At 39.5% G+C, this 20,057-nt stretch overlaps 1 protein-coding gene across 18 annotated transcripts in view; it reads left to right on the top strand.

Annotated features, from left to right (window-relative positions):
* Positions 1-729: 729 nt before the first annotated feature.
* FAM13B (family with sequence similarity 13 member B) overlaps positions 730-20,057 on the top strand; it is a 108,676-nt gene continuing 89,348 nt past the window's right edge. For 17 of the 18 annotated variants that reach the window (XM_082379643.1, XM_082379633.1, XM_082379632.1 and 14 more), the window contains exons 1-4: positions 730-1,044; positions 16,635-16,801; positions 18,204-18,395; positions 18,832-19,044. In XM_082379643.1, coding sequence (XP_082235769.1) covers positions 18,239-18,395; positions 18,832-19,044 — 370 coding nt within the window. In that variant the 5' untranslated portion in view covers positions 730-1,044; positions 16,635-16,801; positions 18,204-18,238. The remainder of the gene's footprint in view (positions 1,045-16,634; positions 16,802-18,203; positions 18,396-18,831; positions 19,045-20,057) is intronic. The other variant, XM_082379634.1, reaches the window with a different exon arrangement.

Genomic DNA, 20,057 nt, shown 5'->3' with positions numbered 1-20,057 from the left:
CGTGGGAGCTGCACGGTCGGTCTGGGTGGCTATGCAAGCAAGTACAGACACCCCAGGCTCAGAGAGCTCCTCATTCTTTCTGCCTATCAGCTCTGCCTCTGAAATTCTGGTTTTGTATAGGAAGCTCTCTGTAAGCATATAGCCTGTTGACTTTCATTTTCCCAGATGCTTTCGGCACCAGAGGCATCTGTGTTCTCTCTGGAGTCTAGGTCTTGTCCTTAGGTGAAGAGGAAGGGTGGGGGGCGGACAGGGTCCCCCATCTAACCTCCGTCGCTGAGAATGGGAACGTGACTCACCGGTTCAGTCTGCCCGGAGGTTTCTGTTAAAGGTCTCCGCGCTCCTCACCTAGATAACGGCACCCGGGTTTTTCTGGCTTCCTGCAGGTGGGCATGCTCCCTCCGCAGAGACCAGGAGTGACCTCGGGCTGCCGGATTTGCCCTTCATGACACCTACGTCCTCTCCCCACTTTCCTCTATCTTCTTTCCAACCTCCCCAGACTGAGGACCCCCAGACACCTCCCTCAGGCCCGGGCCCTGCTTCTCACACCGTAACTCAGGGGACCAAATTTGGTGTGGGAGAAGCCTGGCGGCTCTAAAGCCCACGGACTCGAGGGCTGCAGCCGCGGGGCTTTGGGGAGCCCCGCCCCCGCCCGCGGGCCCGGCCCGGCCCGGCCCGCCCCCTCCGCCCCTCCCACGTACGTCACGTCCGGCCCAGCCCCTGCCAGCCCTCCGCCCTCCGCCCTCCGCCCTCCGCTCTCCTCTCGCTCGCCGTTAGGGAGGCTCAGCGCCTCAGCTACAGCCTCCGTCTCCGCTCCCGCCCCATCCTCCGTGTCTCTGCCGCCGCCACCGCCGGGGGCATCCGGGGGTCGCCTAACGGGCTGGCCCTGCGCCACAGTCGTCGCTTCAGCCTTCCGCCAGTGGCGGCCACAAGAAGAAGCTCGCTGGCCGCGGAGCCACTTGGGGCCTCAGTTCTCGCCCTCTTTCAGTTGCCGCGGGTTCTGGAGAAGCGGCCGCGGCCGGGGAACTGGGCGTCGAGGTTCCAACGGTAGGTGAACGGGCGGGTACCCGTATCTGCGCATGCGCTGGTCCCAGTAGCCGCGGCCCTCCCCCTTCTGCCTTCCCCCAGCTCCGTGTCCCACCCGCACCGGGTTCAAGGGCTTTTCACCTCGGGGTGCGGGCGATCCCGGGCAGTGCCGTTGCAGGTGCGGCATTCCATAGAGAGGGCCCCCTTTCTCCTAGAGCAAGAGAAGGTGAAGATGTGCCCCTGGCAGCCAGGGGGTGTGGCAGTCTTCGATTTTTCAGCCGCTGCAGTGCGCGTGAGCGGGTGTGCCTTCTCACCTAGCTCCCCCAAAGTAGAAGGCACAGCTCCCCACCCTTGTTTGCTAGCCTTCCCTGCACACCGGACCTGCGCCGCCTCCCTGCCCTTTTCCTTAAAGCTGGGCAGTGAAGTTGATGCAGAAAAAAAAAAGTGTGGTTTAATCCGGGCTCAACTGCGCCCCTTTTTAAGATCACGTGAGATGAGTGGTTGCTGACTTCCTTAGATCGTTCAGAGAATATAGCCAAAATTGGGCTGTTGGTGCACTGGGGACTTGTCTAGAATGCATTCTGCATAGGCCAGGCTAGAGAGGGTACAGCGCTGTTTCAGATGAGGCGCCTGGCTTCCGAGATACGGTATTAGTAAATTGAATCAGTTGGCACACTTGCCCAGTGGGAAGTTGGTAAACTTCAATTAAAAATCAATTAAAAATCAAACTGACTTTTAGAAAGGCATTTCGTTCGGCTCCCCATTATGCCGTCTAATCAATGAAAAAAGTACCTAAGATTGGGCACTTACCTTATTTTCAAGTTGATGATAATCTAAAAATGGCAACCGGAACCACAGTAATGCAGATTATGAACATTAAATAGCTGAGATGCACTTACTTTTAAAAGTGGGCATTAAAGGATGGTTTTGAATTATTGACTTTCTGGGTTAATGTGAGGCTGTGTCTTCAACTTTCCTTTTTGTAACCTTGCATGCAATACGTGTTGGCCTGGGTGTCTCTCAGGTACTGTGCATTTAGTAAGTGCGTACTAGCTGAATGGAATTGAATAAACTGGTTATTATTTGTATATCTATCGGGAGCTCCTTCTTACTTTCTTAATCTCTGCTGCTTTTAAAATTTGGGCAATATTTTTAACAGTTTAATTGTGTTACCAGTTAGGGATCTGGAACGCATCTTAAATGCTTGGAAAGATGTAGAAAGGCTTATCAGTGTCATAAAATTCTTCCTTAGGTGAAGTAAATGTTACATTGTGTGTGTGTTTTTAACTGTATATGTAGTGTTTTATTTATTAATATGAGTGTATAGAATTCTGTTATTTTCTCTATCTTTAAAATTTATATTTATTTCAAAAATTAATAGGCAATATTTAGAGAAGTTTTAGGTTCACAAAAAAAATTAATCAGAAAGTACAGAGTTGCTACATATCTCCTCCCCCCCTGCATGCAGTTTTCCCTTTTTTTATATCTTGTATTAGTATGAAGTGTGTTTTTATTAGAATGCCATTGTTTTAGGACAGAGAAAATGACTGAAATGGATATATTGTGACTTGTCAGTTTTTCCCCATCAATAAAATGACAGCTACTTTTATTATCATTTCTGAATAACCTTAGTCTATGCATGGCTCCCCTTTGTTGTACCCTGACTTTAGTATTGGGAAACATAATAGGATAAATTGTAGCTATACTTTGAAAAAAATTGTGATAAATATACATAACGTAAAATTTACCATTTTAACCATTTTTAAGTGTACAATTCAGTGGCATTAAGTACATTCACAGTGTTGTGCAACCATTGCCACTGTCCATTTCCAGAACTTTTTCATCATCCCAAACAGAAACTCTTAGACAGCAATTCCCCATTCCCTCTTCCTCCTAGCTCGTGGTAACCTCTATTCTACATTCTGTCTCTATAATTTGCCTATTCTAGGTACCTCATATAGGTGGAATCATATAGCATTTGTCCTTTTGTGTTTGGCATATTTCATTTAGTTCATTTTCAGGGTTCATTCATATTGTAGCGTGTATCAGAATTTCCTTCCTTTTTAAGATTGAATAATATATTCCATTGTGTGTATATACAACATTTAGTTTATCCGTTCATCTCTTGATGGACATTTGGATGTTTCCACATTTTGGCTTTTGTGAATAATGCTTCTATGAACTTTGGTGTACAGGTATCTGTTTGAGTCCTTGCTTTCGATTCTTTTGGGTATATACCTAGGAGTGGAATTGCTGGTAATTCTGTGCTTAACTTTTCGAGGAACATCTAAGCTGTTTTCCAGGTCTGCTGCACCATTTTACATTCCCATTAGCAATGCACAGGGGTTCCAGTTTCTCTACATCTCCCCAACAATTGTTACTTCCCTTTGTTTGTTGGTTTGTTTTTTTGGTTTGTTTGATAATAGGCATCCTAATGGGGGTGAACAGGTATCTCATTGTGGTTTTGATTTGCATGTCCCTAAGAGTGATGCTGCACATCTTTCATTTGTGTATCTTCTTTGGAGAAATGTCTGTTTAAGCCCTTTGCTCATTTTTTAAATTGGTTTTTGTTTCTTTGTTGTTGAATTACTTAAAAAAAAAAGTTACTTTAAAAAGTTATTTTGTACGTGCATTAAATCTTTTATCTGAAAACCTTAATGGTTCTTAAAATGAATGCAATACTGAAATTTAAAAAATAGAAATTGGGGTAAATTCCCTGGCGGTTCAGTGGTTAGGACTCTGCACTTCCACCACAGGGGGTATGGAACTACCCGCATGCCCCGCAGTGCGACTAAAAAAAAATTAAAATAAATAAATAAATAAATAAAATAAATAAATAGAAATTGAAAATTTCTGTTTTACACATGGATAAACAACAAAGAGATTTTACATCTGAAAAAGGTTTCCAATTATTTAGTAAGTCACACTATATTAAGTTCTCAATTAGGTATATATCAATACTGAGAACTTATTTCCATAACCTCAGCATTACAAAGGTGCATGCATTAAATGAAGATCCTGTCCTCTCCAATGAGTAAGATTAATGCTCCTGAACTTTCCTTTGTTTATAAAGTATTTTGTTAACATGGCTAGGAGCAGAGGAGCGGATTACTGGATGGAGAAAAAGGAAGTGTAGTATATACACATGAACTTGACCTGAATCAGTGTTCCCCAAGTGGCACAGAAGGCCAGTATGTGAGGAGGTTCACTTTGGGGCCTTATAGAAGAGCCAATTTGATTGGACATGGAAATAATGAAGAATTTTTGGAATGGAATGTAATAAAGGCAGGTTTAATGCACCAACTCGTACTCACATGACATATTAATAGTAATGGCATTAAGAGTAACTCATTATCAGATTTATTTATTCATTCACTGGATATTTATTTTTCTCCTTATAAATGTTAGAGATACATGAAGGAGCAAAACCCAAGCAGTTACTTGGTGATGGTTGCATAACTGTAAATTTACTAGACATTAAATTATACACTTGAAAAGAGTGAATTTTATGATATGTAAATTATACCTTAATAAAGCTGCTTTAAAAAAAAAATCCCACCAGTGGACTTTAAGGAACTTATACTCTGTTGGGAGAAAGAAACTTTAAACAAACACAGAAAGGACTATATAATAAAACTTGTGATGAATGTTTTCGAGCCAAGGAATAACATGTCCTAAGAAAAATTGACAGGGGATATCATTAGGTTGGATGGGTTGGAGAAGGCCCCTCCATGAATGGGACTTGAGTAAGAGTGGAAGATGAGTAGGAGGAAGTGAGGGGGAGAGTGTTTGAGGCAAATGAACCAGCACATATAAAAGTCTTAGGTTGAGGAAGATGCAGTGGCTTGACAAGATAATTTAATGAAATTTATTGGATTTCTACTAGAGAAGGAAATACCCTAAATCTTTTCAGACAGGTTTTTACCTAGCTTTAGTGTATATTTTCCTTTTCTTTTGTATATGATGTGTAATAATTCTTAAATTTTTGGTTTTAAACAGTTTTCAGAGAGATGTCTGGTTTCTATTATTGCCCTTTTCTGGAATAGAAAAATAGAAAAACTTGAGTTGTTTACTTATTCTTAAAATATGTATTTTTGCTTTTATGTATCAAGCTGCTGTTCCATGTAATTGAAAAGTAAAAGTAAAAATAAAACTGAAAAACACTTGTTGATTGACATAGTAGGTGCTTAATATTTGGGGGGAAGGGTGGGGGGAGGTCCTTTTTGGACACCAGTCATAGTGGATTAAAAATTTGGAAAGGTGAAGGAGCTCAAATTTAGGATCAGATAAGATGGGAGAATTTTTTTTTTAATTAATTAATTAATTAATTTATGGCTGTGTTGGGTCTTCGTATCTGTGCGAGGGCTTTCTCTAGTTGTGGCAAGCGGGGGCCACTCTTCATCGCAGTACGCGGGCCTATCACTATCGCGGCCTCTCTTGTTGTGGAGCACAGGCTCCAGACGCGCAGGCTCAATAATTGTGGCTCACGGGCCCAGCTGCTCCGTGGCATGTGGGATCTTCCCAGACCAGGGCTCGAACCCGTGTCCCCTGCATTGGCAGGCAGATTCTCAACCAGTGCACCACCAGGGAAGCCCAAGATGAGAGAATTTTTATAGCAAAAGCAGACCATATTGTGGTTCATTATAGAATCACTTTTGAAACTAATGATTTCAAAAGGTATATATTTTTTCTGTTAAGGAGTATTCTAGTGTTTGAATAATGATTTTTGATTAGCAAGTACAGAATATTTAAGTGTTTTATGAATCACCTTTACGAAGTATCGTTTCATACATTTCAGTGAAATTTCAAACAATATTTTCAGTTTTGGTTGTAGTCATTGTTGCCTGAAAGAGCATCAGCCTAAAGGGCAGCAGACTTAGAGTTCTGCTCACTAGTTTAGTGACCTACTCACTAGTTAAGTGACTTTAAACCAGTTTCTTCAGCTCTCTGAGATTTTTTTTTTTCTTTTCTGAGAAAAAGTGATAATCTGCCATGCTTATCTCACAGGGGATGGTTGTGAGGATTCAGTTGGATAGTGAACTAGAAAGTATATCAGAAATGATAGCATCATTTCAGATACTGGAGTTCTGCTGTTGTGTAGTGTTCACAACCCAGGAAATAAAGATGAAATCATAATTTTTGCTCTCAAAGTTTATAATCAAGTGGGAAAGACAGATACAAAAAATAAGTATAGTCAGTGCTTTTTTGTTCATATCCCAGGTTCCTTTCTTTTCCCCCCCAGAGCAGTTTTTACACAAGTCAGTGCAAAAAGAGAATGTTGTTCTCTCAAGGGACCCATTTGGCTAGAACAAGTTGTGGAATTACCTCCAATGGTAAAAAAAGAAAAAAAAAAAGAAAAAAAAGTGTATTGTAGTTTTGTATTAAAGAGCAATAAGAAATGATATGCTAGTCTTCTTAAGACTGTACTCATTAGTGGGCCCTAGGTGAGCATGTTTTCAATGGAGAAACATGAAAGGTGAAAAGTTACCAGAATAGAGGAGTCTTGAAGAGTGAACATTTGTCAAAATTGAGATTATATGCATGCATATAATTGACTGGAATATGTGCTGTCTTTACCTATATATGCTTTCTCAGGTATTTTGTGTCGCCCTCTAAATTGTAGAGCTGTTTTTTTGTGGGGGGCCAGTCATTGTGTTGGTACTTAGTGGAAAGAGCTAATTTAACACATAACTCACTTTGACTTAATAGAAGATCATGCTAAAGTAGTGACCAGTGACCTTAGAGTGAATGTGGGGTAAAGGAACCTGTTGGGAGCCAGCTTGCTCCAGCACATCACAGGCTTACCCTTTCATCAGGAGACAGCATTTAAAGTGTCACCTTTTCTCATACTTTCATGAGTAAGATTAAACATCTCTCTACCACTCTTACCTGTTTTTCATGCACTGATATGTGAACCTTCAAGAACTCTAGATCTCACCGATAAATATCTCAGAAGGTCATCCTTCATCCTTTGGGGAAGTTTATCTACCTTGGAGACTAACTTCAGGTACCTTATGGTTTCCTTGGCTTTTTGAATCAGAATTGTGGCTGATTTACAAGTAAATGTGAGAGGAAGTCTTTTTGCCTTTGTAATACTGCTCATTTTAGTGTTCTGGTTTCTTAAGACTTAAATTACTGTCATTAGAAAGATTTGCAGTTAGATCCAGCAGCACATTCTAGCATCACCATTTACAAATTTTGAAGTTTAGCTCAGTGACATGAGGCTCACAGTACATGTAAAAGGGGAATAGTGCCTGCCTCATAGCATTCTTCTAGGTATGAGAAATAACTTGTGAAGTGCTTATAGATATTCCATAAATCATAGTTCCTTTCCGTAATTTTTTAAAAATTATAGTTGATTTACAATATGATTAGTTTTTAATATTATTTACAGTATTATTATTATTATACATTTCAGATGTACAACATAGTGTTTCAATATTTTTATAGATTATACTCCATTTAAAGTTGTTATAGGGGCTTCCCTGGTGGCGCAGTGGTTAAGAATCCGCTGCCTGCTAATGCAGGGGACATGGGTTCGAGCCCTGGTCCGGGAAGATCCCACATGCCGCAGAGCAACTAAGCCCATGCGCCACAACTAATGAGCCTACGCTCTAGACCCCATGAGCCACAACTACTGAGCCCACGTGCTGCAACTGCTGAAGCCCGCGTGCCTAGAGACTGTGATCCGCAACAAGAGAAGCCACTGCAGTGAGAAGCCCGCGCACCGCAATGAAGAGTAGCCCCAGCTTCAAGCAACCAGAGAAAGCATGCGTGCAGCAATGAAGACCCAATGCAGCCAAAAATAAATAAATAAATAAAGTTGTTATAAAGTGATTTCCTGTCTTGATTTGATTATTTTTGGTTATTGCTGGGAGTAGATATGGCAGCCACTTTTGATGTTTTTTGTTTTTTTAAAACATCTCTATTGGAATATAATTGCTTTACAATGTTGTGTTAGTTTCTGCTGTGTAACAAAGTGAATCCGCTATACATATACATATATCCCCATATCCCCTCCCTCTTGCATCTCCCTCCCACTCTCCCTATCCCACCCCTCTAGGTGGTCACAAAGCACGGAGCTGATCTCCCTGTGCTATGCGGCTGCTTCCCATTAGCTAGCTATTTTACATTTGGTAGTGTATATATGTACCATGTATACATAGAAGTGTATTTATTTAGTTTTTAATCACTTAAGGAGGTGTTCTCCTCTTGTTAATCTTCTTAAATTTGAATAGTCAGTATTATTTGCTTCTTCTTTATGTCTTTATTCAACATATATTTAATTAATTTATTTATTTTGTTGCACCAGGTCTTAGTTGCGACAGGTGGGCTCCTTAGTTGCGGCATGCATGTGGGATCTAACCCAGGCCCCCTGCATTGGGAGCACAGTGTCTTAACCACTGTGCCACCAGGGAAGTCCCTCAACATATATTTTAAACATTAAATTATGTGTTAAGGATTGAGGCAATACAAAGATGATACAGAGGTGATACAAAGATGAAATGACAGGGTTCCTACCTACAAGGATCCTCTCTTTTGAAAAAGAGATAGACATATTTTTAGATTCTATGGGATGTTTGCTAAAAAGGTAAGAGATACCCTAGGAGCAAAAGGAAGGAGAACTGTCTGCTTCAGGAAGTCAGGGAAGGTTTGACAGAGGAAGCTGGAGTTGAGACTTGATGGTGGATGGAAGTTTGGTGAACAAGATGGAATTGGTCATGGTGTTGAGTTAGGGCTCCAAGACAGAAAACAATGTGCACAGCTTGGGAGATGTGGATTGTGAATTTCAAGTAGTTAAGTATTCTTGGAGAGTAGAGTGAGGTGTAAGAGTGACAGGAAAGAAGATTTTACTGGTAGGTGAAGTACTTGTACACCACGTAATAGAATTTGCAGTTTACTGTGTACGTCAGAGGTTCTTAAAACTTTGTTTGTATTATAATCACCCAAAGAGCTTATTAAACATACAGAGAGCCCAGGCCAGGCTCTCATGGATGCTAGATTGGGGCTGTGGCTGTATATTGAACAAAACTTTCCCCATCCCCAGATGAAATTAGGAAACCAGTGCTATAGGTCACTGGTCTCAAAAGTGAGGTGCTGGCACTTTGAATGGGCAGGATGACCTATTAAAATGTGTGTGTAGGTGGAGGAGTAAAATTTATGTTTCTACTTATTTTTTATTTTATTTATTTATTTATTTTTGGCTGAGTTGGGTCTTTGTTGCTGCGCGCAGGCTTTCTCTAGTTCCGGCGAGTGGGGGCTACTCTTCGTTGCGGTGCGCAGGCTTCTCATTGCAGTGGTTTCTGTTGTTGCGGAGCACGGGCTCTAGGCGTGCGGGCTTCAGTAGTTGTGGCTTACGGGCTCTAGAGCACAGGCTCAGTAGTTGTGGTGCACGGGCTTAGTTGCTCCGCAGCATGTGGGATCTTCCTGGACCAGGGCTCGAACCTGTGTCCCCTGCATTGGCAGGCGGATTCTTAACCATTGTGCCACCAGGGAAGCCCTGTTTCTATTTATTTTTAATGTTCAATTTTTTTTTTCTTTTGCCACGCCATGAGGCATGTGGGATCTTAGTTCTCCAACCAGGGATCCAACCCGTGCCCCTTGCAGTGGAGCCCTAATCACTGGACTGCCAGGGAATTGTTTAAATGTTATTTTTCTGTATGTTTATTACGTGCATAATATACTAAGGTATTCATTATTCTACTTTAGAAATACACATACATGTATGAGAGGTATGCGCATAATCTTTTTCCTGTTCAAAAAATTTAGAGCCCAGGGCTCCAGGCATTGGAAAACAGTTGAGGAATTTTGTGCAGGGGAATTCAGGTTAGATTTGATGAGGATATCAGTGAGGAGAATAGATGAAGGGACTTAGTTACAGGGGATTTTTATCTCCCTTTGGCTTTATTACTTTTGTTTTGCTTTGAAAGCTTGAAATCATGGGGGTTTATAAAATAATTGACTGTGGCCATGAAACCCTTGCCTGAATACTTTGCATAAAAGAGGGATAAGTGAGCTGTCTCAAGGTGAAATGTTTTGTTTAGTGAGTTGTAATCTGTAAAATATATGTGCTGTATCTAGTACCATGATTTGGGGAGTGTAGTTATACAAAATATACTTGATTCATTGCTCATTGTAGTTTTGTGGAATCACCATGGAGGAGGATTGTTCCCTCAACAAGTATGTTAAAGTGCACACAGGTGAACAAATCCTCAGGCACAGGGGTAATAATTGTTCCGATAAATACTTTATAATCTTTTTTTGTTTTTTAAGGCAAAGAAATTCCTCACCTTTTGAGTATTAGAGCTCTCTTTAAAAACTTTCTAGTCCTGGGACCTCCCTGGTGGCGCAGTGGTTAAGAATCCACCTGCCAATGCAGGGGACATGGGTTCGAGCCCTGCTCTGGGAAGATCCCACATGCCGCGGAGCAACTAGGCCTGTGCGCCACAACTAACTGTGCCTGTGCTCTAGAGCCCGCAAGCCACAACTGCTGAGCCCACATGCCACAACTACTGAAGCCCGCGTGCCCTACAGCCTGTGCTCCACAACAAGAGAAACCACCACAAGGAGAAGCCCGCGCACTGCAACGAAGAGTGGCCCCCACTCGCTGCAACTAGAGAGGGCCCGTGTGCAGCAATGAAGACCAAACGCAGCCATAAGTACATACACACATATATACATACATACATACCAACGCAGCCATAAATACATACATACATACATACATACCAATGCAGCCATAAATACATACATACATACATACATACATACATAAATAAGCAAACAAGCAAGCAAACTTTCTAGTCCTGAATTCTCCTTTAGTTAGATATACTTTGATAAATTACTTAAGGGCAAAGTCAATATGAATTTATTTATTTTTTAACTTTTAATTTTATGTTGGAGTATAGTTGATTAACACTTGAGTCAGTTTCAGGTGTACAGCAAAGTGATTCACTTACACATATACATGTAACTATTCTTTTTCAAATGAATTTAATAGTAGATTTAAATGACTTGGTATTTTCCTGATCAGAGTAGCATCTATAGACATTTGACAGATAAGTTTATATGCTGTTGAGATGTTTAACTTTTCTGTTTGCTTGGTACTGTTAAGGATTCAGACAGATTGATGCCTTGTCAGTTTCTCAGGCCAGGAGGGAACCACAGATTTAGCATACTGGCAAATTTTGTAGTACCATCCTTGTTCAGTCAGAATGAAAGAAGTGCCTTTTCCTTTGTTTGATAAATTGCTTAGAGCTTACTAATGAAAAGATGAATGTATGGAGCAGGGGTACATTATCTCTGTTCCCAAAGTTTACCATCTTTATTGAGACTCAGCTCCCTCTTGGCTTTTCCCTCTTTTTGTACTAGTGGTAGCACTTTTTTAGGTTTTGTTTTGTTTTAGCAATTTTTTAAAAAGTATTTATTTATTTGGCTGTGCTGGGTCTTAGTTGCGGCATGTGAACTCTTAGTTGTGGCATGTGAACTCTTAGTTGCAGCATGTGGGATCTAGTTCCCTGACCGGGGATCGAACCCAGGCCCCAGCATTGGGAGTGCGGCGTCTTAGCCACTGGACTACCAGGGAAGTCCTGTTTTAGCAATTATTGAAGATGATTGAGGTAGCTCTTTTAAACTTTTCTGTGTGAATTGTATCCCTATTTTGTCAAAAGCATTTTGGGCAAAAGTGACTTTTCTTTTTCCTTTCTATTCAGTTTGAAGGTAGAACATTTTTACATGAAAGTGATAATTTATTTTTGCAGATACCCCTCTTAACCACAGGTTGTTTTATTTGTAAAATGATGAAAGTTTATTAGTATATTGCAGATCTACTCTTATTACCATTATACTGTTTTGTAAAATTATTTGCTCTGAAAAGACTTTCAACTAGTGTTAAAATTTATAAAGTCTTCAGCGTTTTATCCCTTTTTTTTTTTTTTTTAGTTATGCTCTATAGAAATTGTAGTAATTTCTGGATGTGCTAGATAGCATAGAAGGGCCAAACAGGATTGGTTCTTGAAATGTGGTTAAAAAAATATTATATTTTTGGGGACTTCCCTGGTGGTCCAGTGGCTAAGACTCCGCCTTCCAATGCAGGGGGCCCGGGTTTGATCCCGGGTCAAGGAACTAGATCCCACGTGCTGCAACTAAAGATCCTGCGTGCTGCAACTAAAAGATCCCGTGTGTGGCAAATAAATCCCGTGTACTGCAACTATAAATAAATAAATAATTAGTTTAAAAAACCACAACAAATACATTTAAAAAAAAAAGAAATATTTTATTTTCCTTTTGTGGATGGAAAAGCATATTTTAAAATGTCATATTTTATAATAAAAGTTTAATATTCAATAGTTAATATATTAAAATGATGCTATGCCTTTATTCATGTGAGTTTTCTCTTTTTAATTTTTTCTGCTTTATTGAAGTGTAATTTATATACAATCACATTCACCAATTTAAAATGTTTAGTTTAATAAGTTCTGACAAATGTATTAAGCATGTAACCACCACTACCACAATCATGACATAGAACATTTCCATCACCCCCAAAAGTTCTCAGTGCTTTTTAATTTTCTCATCAGTGAAATGAATATAATGAAAGTATGTACTTCCATAGGATTGTTGTAAGGATTAAATGAATTAATATATTTGAAGCCCTTAAGGTAGTTCCTGGCTCAGTAATAGCTCAGTTAATGCTATCTGCTGTTATCCGTGGTATTGATGTTGGTGTTATATCCTTTAAAAAAAACTGTCACTACTAATTTTATTAGAAACTTAAGACTTTTCTTTTTAAACACATTTTAAAATTTATTTTATTTATTTGTTTTTGGCTGCGTAGGGTCTTCGTTGCTGCATGTGGGCTTTCTCTAGTTGCAGTGAGTGGGGGCTACTCTTCGTTGCGGTGCGCGGGCTTCTCACTGCTGTGGCTTCTCTTGTTGTGGAGCACGGGCCCTAGAGTGCAAGGGCTTCAGTAGTTGTGGTGCGTGGGCTCAGTAGTTGTGGCTCACAGGCTCTAGAGTGCAGGCTCAGTAGTTGTGGCGCACGGGCTTAGTTGCTCCGCGGCACGTGGGATCTTCTGGAATTAGGACTCGAACCCGTGTCCCCTGCATTGGCAGGCAGATTCTTAACCACTGCACCACCAGGAAGTCCTGATACTTAAGACTTAAAGATTCTTTGCTGTTAAGAAAGGTGTGTTTGTTGCTGTCATGTATATCAGCGGTCCCCAACCTTTTTGGCACCAGGGACCAGTTTCGTGGAAGACAGTTTTTCCACGGTGCAGGGGTGGGGATGGTTCAGGAGGTAATGTGAGTAATGGGGAGCAGTGGGGAGCGGCAGATGAAGCTTCGCTCGCTCGACTGCCACTCACCTCCTGCTGTGTGGCCCGGTTCCTAACCAGGGTTGGGGACCCCTGATATATATGTGTATGTAACCATATGTATATGAATAGAGTGTAGAAGTATTTTGAGCCTTCGCAGAACTCAGGTTGATAGCTAGTATATGAAGGTACACTTTCCTGAATGTACCCATTAGTCAGCTTATTGATAATTGGTATTTAATTGCATTATTTTTTATCACTCTTGTCTTATGGTAAAGTATGTGATATAAAATTCAAAATGGTTTCTTATTTGTTGTCAGTACCACCATGCTAGGCAACTGTCACTTGTATTTAAAATGATTTTGCTGTTTTGATTTATAATAAAATTATGCTTTCAGAAATCCTTGGTTATTTTGAAAGTCTGCACATTGTATTCTCTTGTGTCAAGCCTTTAATTAACTGCTTTGTTTGCATTTTATTGACTGTATCTGTTCAGACATTTCATCAGATCTCTTTGGAATATTTTTCTGTGGTACCTGACCTGCTGCTATTTTCTTTTCCATTTTTCTTTTCTTCAAAAACGGGATATTGTAGTTTAGATGTTGCATTAGTTTTCTAGGGCTTCCGTGATAAATTACTAAAAATGGGGTGACTCTAGAATAGTAGAAAAATTTCTCTCACAGATCAGGGGGCCAGGAGTCTAAACTCAAGGTGTGGGCAGGGCCATGCTCCCTCTGAAGGGAGAATTCTTCCTTGCCTCTTCCATCTTTTGGTGGCTCCTGGCATTTCTTGTCTTTTGACAGCATAACTCAATTTCCGCCTTTGTCTTCACGTGGCCTTCCTCCCCTCTGTGTGTCTCTGTGTGTCCTGTCTCCTTCTTATAAGCACACTAGTGATTGGATTAAGGACTCCCCTAAATCAAGGTGATTTCATCTTGATATCCTTAACTAATTACATTTGCAAAGATCCTGTTTTCAAATAAGGTCACATTTTGATGTTCCAGGTGGACATGAGTTTTGGGGAGACACTTCAACCTAGTACACATATAAAGGAAATATTTACATGATTTAAGCTCTGAAAAGGGACAGGAAGCAGTACTAAATCATGTCAGAAACAACTTTGCATTTTGCAGGAATGTTATTTTGGGCCACTCTAGTCTGAATGCCTTCAGCAGTGTTCTCTGGATAGAGGTCTGAAGTGAATAGTCGTTGGCTGCTAGGGCTCGGAACATAGGCATGCTTTAAAAGTGCCTTTTAGCAAAATAACAACAACAACAACAACAAAACAACCAAAACAAAACAAAAGTACCTTTTAGCAGGCTATGAATGAATGACCTCCTAAAATATATATGACTCTGGTCAGTTTGAGAGATAAAATGTGAGAGTCTGTGGTACTTTAAATCGTCAGAATTTACACGGAGTGATAGTATAGTATAGTAATAAAGAGCAAGGACTAGGAGTTACACTCCCTGGATTCAGATTCTGCCTCTGACCCGTATTAGCTGGGTGGATTGTGGTTAAATTGTTGAGCCTCTATGCAGTGTCTCATTAAAATAAGTCATAATACTGTATCAATACGTGTATAGTGCATAGAAATACCTGGCACATAGTATCAGTAATTGCTCATTTAATGTTCGCTGCTGCTGTTTTCATCATCGTGATGATGCCCTTTGTTTTTCCAGTAGTAAGGATGAATTTGTACTGATGAACTCATGGATTCCTACCCAGCATTGCCTTAGGAAAGATGTGCTTTTCAGATTGTTTGCTTAGAGGTTGGGAGTAGTAGAGAACACAGGATGAGATAACTGGTTCCTGGTTTCACTAAACAAGTACACTAAACCTGAATAGCCATTTTCGTGATATAGAACTTGCCATTTAAAAAAATATATTTATTTATTTGGCTGCGCGGGGTCTTAGTTGCAGCACGTGGGATCTTCATTGAAGGCATGCGGGATCTTTAGTTGCGGCATGTGGGATTTAGTTCCCTGACCAAGGATCGAACCCAGTCCCCCTGCATTGAGAGCGCGGAGTCTTAGCTACTGGGCCACCAGGGAAGTCCCTAGAACTTGCCTTTGACAAAGTCTTCTAATGAGTCTTCATTTATTGTACATCAAGCAGATCCCCTTTCCTTTATGTCATGAGGGTATCAACCTGACTTTTAATGTAAGTTCATTAAACGTCTTATCCCTGAAGTTAACCTCCCTAAAGGATCTTATATAAACTTTGAAGTTGTTTTTCACATGAATAGACTACATGTTTTAGTAGGCATTTCAGGATGTTTTGGAAGTAATCATCTACTAAAGATGTGTTGTGGGAACGTGGTTTTCCTTCCCCTCGGTTTTTAATGTTCTTCCTGGAGGTATATGTAACTATTAAGACATTTTTGAAAACCACACTGAATGATAATACTCTTCTGCTTACCTGAAGCCTCTTGAGAAGAATCTTGCAGTTTACTGAGCTTGTTAGATTTTAAATAGATTATTAGAATTTACAGAAGATGAGACCAAATATTAAACATACTGCCGAACAGGTTTTCGCCTCTCTCCTGTCTCTCCTCGGCCTGTTTTGCTGGTCTTTTAACATTATGTAAAGAAGAGAAGGAAACTGATTTTCTTTCTGATGCATGCATGTATTTTCTCAGTGAAATGTAACATGTGTTTAGGTGTTATTTTATATAAGGAAACCTGGGCTTAGAGACATGGAAGCTGTTCAGGATCACATCTACAGAATGATGGAGTTGATACTTGAATATGTGCCTTTCTAGTTCTTTTCCAACATGTGCTATTGCCTCTCCAAATTAGAAAGCTCAGACAACTATGTTCTTGTTAACAAAATATTTGTTGTATACAAAGAAAAGAGTAATGTATATAAGTGTAGTTCCAAGCTTAAACTCATGTCTTCCTCTCTTTGACCTAAAAATGCTTCCATGTTTAGTTCTGAGTATATGAGGATGGAATAGAACTGGGTGGGATATGTGTGTGTGTACAAATGAAGGGTCCATTGAGGAAAAATGGATTATTAGAACGGTGTAGTCCCTGAAGATGTGTACTGTCAGAGATTGTCCTGTGCGGTTCCTTTATTTGTTTATCTTTAGCAGAAAGATTCATACCCGGGTTAGCCATCATAATTTCAAAGCTTGTGCAAGGTTTTGCCTGTGACTAGGTCACAGACAGATCTTTGAGGCAGAAGAATGCTTTTCATTATAGGGACCTTCCTCAATGGACTTCACTGCTTATTCTAGTCTCTTCTCACAGTTAAAGATGTTGTGGGAAATTAAAAGAACTGTTTTTTTCTTCTAGATTAACTGCTGAAGTACTGATCGAGTTCTGTGTTTCTTCAATGAGGAACTACAGGCTGATCTTCTGCCATAATCTCAAACAGCCATAAATGACAAAAGAATGCTTGCTCATTGAGGGTAGCTGGTGCAGAAACCATTTTTTAAACTTAGGTGTTTAAGTACTCAAAGGTAAGTTTCCGCAATGGTAACTATCCCATACTTATATATCCACAGAGATTTTGGAGTTTATCTACTATTGCTGCTATTGGATTATTAACTTAAGGTTTTGTAGTTATTAGCGGGCATCAGTTGTGTTAAAGAATGGATTTTGCTTGTCTAAAACTATTTAAATTTATGGCATTTTGCTGCCCCTAAGTTAATTTCTACTGTTTCTGTAAGTTAGATGGATTTGTTTTCCAGTCACGATGTCTCTTGATCCAGTGGGTACACCTGTTATATATATGGACCTTATTTGTATAAACTTTAGAATATTGAGCTTTTTTTTTTTTTCTGCTCTGTTATCTTTCTCTTGTAGTATGAAAGGAATTGTTTCTCTGAGGTGATGAAAAAAGCCCATTTTGTTCATTATCAACTTTTGAAAAAAGTTTTCCTTTCCTTTAAAAATACTCCTTTCTCCACATAAAATAATAAATTATTATTTTATTTTATTTTTATTTATTTATTAAAAAAATTTTTTTGGCCATGCCGCACAGCTAGTGGGATCTTAGTTCCCCGACCAAGGATAGAACCTGTGCCCCCTGCAGTGGAAGCGTGGAGTCCTAACCACTGAATCTCCAGGGAATTCCCATAAATGATTATTTTAGAAAATGAATTTTTTTTGAGATTACTGTATTTGTTCTTTGATGCTTCATAAATTGGAAACATTGTTTTCTCCCACTGCTTCTTTATTGATCACAATTCCTGCAAAGACAAATTATTTATTTCTTCTGAACTAGCCGGGCTATGGAAGTTTTTCTTTTGAATAATTATGAAACAGCAGGATTGATAAAAGAACATTTTCATTGAAGGTTGATGACTAGAACTGAAAAATTTCCTTTGTTTATAAAAACATATTATGGCTGCTCTGTCATGTAGAAATAAGAACTGGTTAATCTTGTCCTTATTAGCCCATCATTTTTTAAAAAATGATTCTCTCCTCTTTGGATGCTTATGAATTGAGTGGTTAGATGACCTTCATAGAGCAGAGTCCAGAAATGATTAGGTTTGGCTTTTTACTTGTGTGGTTAATAAACTTGGTCAGTAAGGTCCTGTTAGAGCAGAATTTGCCCCTTACTTTGTCTTTGAGATACTAACGTCCTCTGCGAAGTTTAATGATCAGTTTTGCCATTGTTTGGTAAATATACAAACACTAAAGAGAACATTCAGAACTAACTTCACATGGTAGAGAAAATGCTTAGATGATTGTATTGAGCTTTATTTGTAGAACACACTATGGGCCTGGTAACTGGAACATATTTAATAGACGAGAACACATTCAGGTGTAAAGCCTTTTTCTTTAATGTATTTAGTCATATTGCCACCTGTTAATCATTATAGTCTTTTTTTTTTTTTTTTTTCTTTTATTTGGCAGAAAAGACAGCTTTGATTTCTGGCTGCAAAAAAGATATGAGGAAGAGCTCCTCCCCTTCCTTGAATAACTGCAACTCCGTTCTTGCTAACAAAATATTTGGAATTCCACTTGATGAGCTGCAGCAGGGAGGACATCCAGACAATGAGGTTCCGTTCATAGTCCGCCACGTAGTGGACTATATTGAGGAACATGGTATACATTTCCTTACTTTGAGGGCTAGCCTTTGTTTTAATAAACACAACTTATCCATTTTTGACCTTGGATTTTTTTTTTCGGTATTCAATGTCCAAAATATAGTGAGGAAAAACAATGGAAATTCTTTTTAACATTTCAGTGTGTCTTTATTACTTAAAAATCATATACTCAGAAATGCCCAGTTTAGAGCATATTTTAGTGGGAGGGGTGATAGTAATATTTTTAATGGATATAAGGGGGTGGGATAAAATAGAATATCCCTCAGGACAGAGATAGTATACGTTTCTAGATGTGTAGTTTGGAGGTGGTTAGCCCAATCAGCGGAGCCAAGAACGGCTTTCCCAAAGTATGAGTATATTAAGTTGATTGGAGAATGAATATATATGGTAGTTGAAGTTGAAGCTTATTTAATTTTTGCCTTGAACTAATGTAGGAGGTCTGGAGCAACAAGGACTTTTTCAAGTCAATGGAAATGCTGAGACAGTGGAGTGGCTTCGGCAGAGATACGACAGTGGAGAAGAGGTGGATTTGGTTAAGGAAGCAGATGTTCCCTCGGCTATTAGTCTTCTTAGGTTTTTCCTTCAAGAACTTCCTGAACCTGTTATCCCTGGCAGTTTGCATATTCACTTGATGCAGCTTTCTCAAGGTAACATAATTTGAATCTTATCAGTCAGTCGCTTAACATTTAATTTCAAAGTCTTTACCTTTTAGAAATCTTGACATATAAGCAGTAATTATAGTAATTCTGAGATTAATTTCTTAAGTTCCCATTTGGGGACATATGCCCTTTGGGGCTATATTATCTAGTTAAGGGAATTGCAACCTCTTAGATTCCTGTAGTGCTATTTACTTTTTATGATTGGTCTTAGTAAGCCTAAGATACATAGTGATAAGGAGAAGGAGGAAAGGCAGGAGACAAGAACAAAGAGTAGGAGGGAAGAGGAAGAAGAAAAAATATATGTGTGGCAGAATGACCCATAATAGTCAGTGGTGTTGGTTAGTGGTGATGTTACTATGTTTATCCTTGGTTTGATAGAACATCCTAGCAAAAACCAGAAGACAGCTTTGATTCTAAGTTTGGAATATACCTAAAGCTTTTCTTGGACACCTGCCTGAAGGAAATAAAATATCAAATTGGACATCAGACTACAAGCCAAATAAAGAAAAAAATTGGTTTGTTTCTGTTGGGTTAGTTTTTTGGTGGTGACTAAAAATAGGGCTTAGCTGGGATGGACAAGAAAAATAAAGGTAGAGGTATGCAGAAAGGTAAAAGAACCAAGAAGTGAGGAGATGCTTCTTTTCCTTGAGCCAGATGGTATTCACTGGTATTCATGTGTACATAATGGAGTGACATGCTTCGTTATATAGGAGAATTTATGAAGTTGGCATATAATACAGTTGACTTTTGAAAAACATGGGTTTGAACTTACATACATATTTTTTCAATAAATTTATACTACAGTACTACATGATCTGCAATTCGTTGAATCCACACATGCAGAACTGTGTGGAGGGATATGGAGGGCCTGCTGTAATGTTATACACAAATTTTCAGTGGTGTGGAAGGTCGGCATCCCTAACCTCTGTGTTCAAGGGTCAACTGTATAATACATTTCTTGGATTTTAAAATTATTTTTTCTGGCTTTTGTGTTATGGAAT

Source organism: Balaenoptera borealis, assembly GCF_965194805.1.
Source record: "Balaenoptera borealis genome assembly, chromosome: 2".
Classification (NCBI taxonomy): domain Eukaryota; kingdom Metazoa; phylum Chordata; class Mammalia; order Artiodactyla; family Balaenopteridae; genus Balaenoptera; species Balaenoptera borealis.
This window is presented reverse-complemented; position numbering and strand designations above follow the sequence as displayed.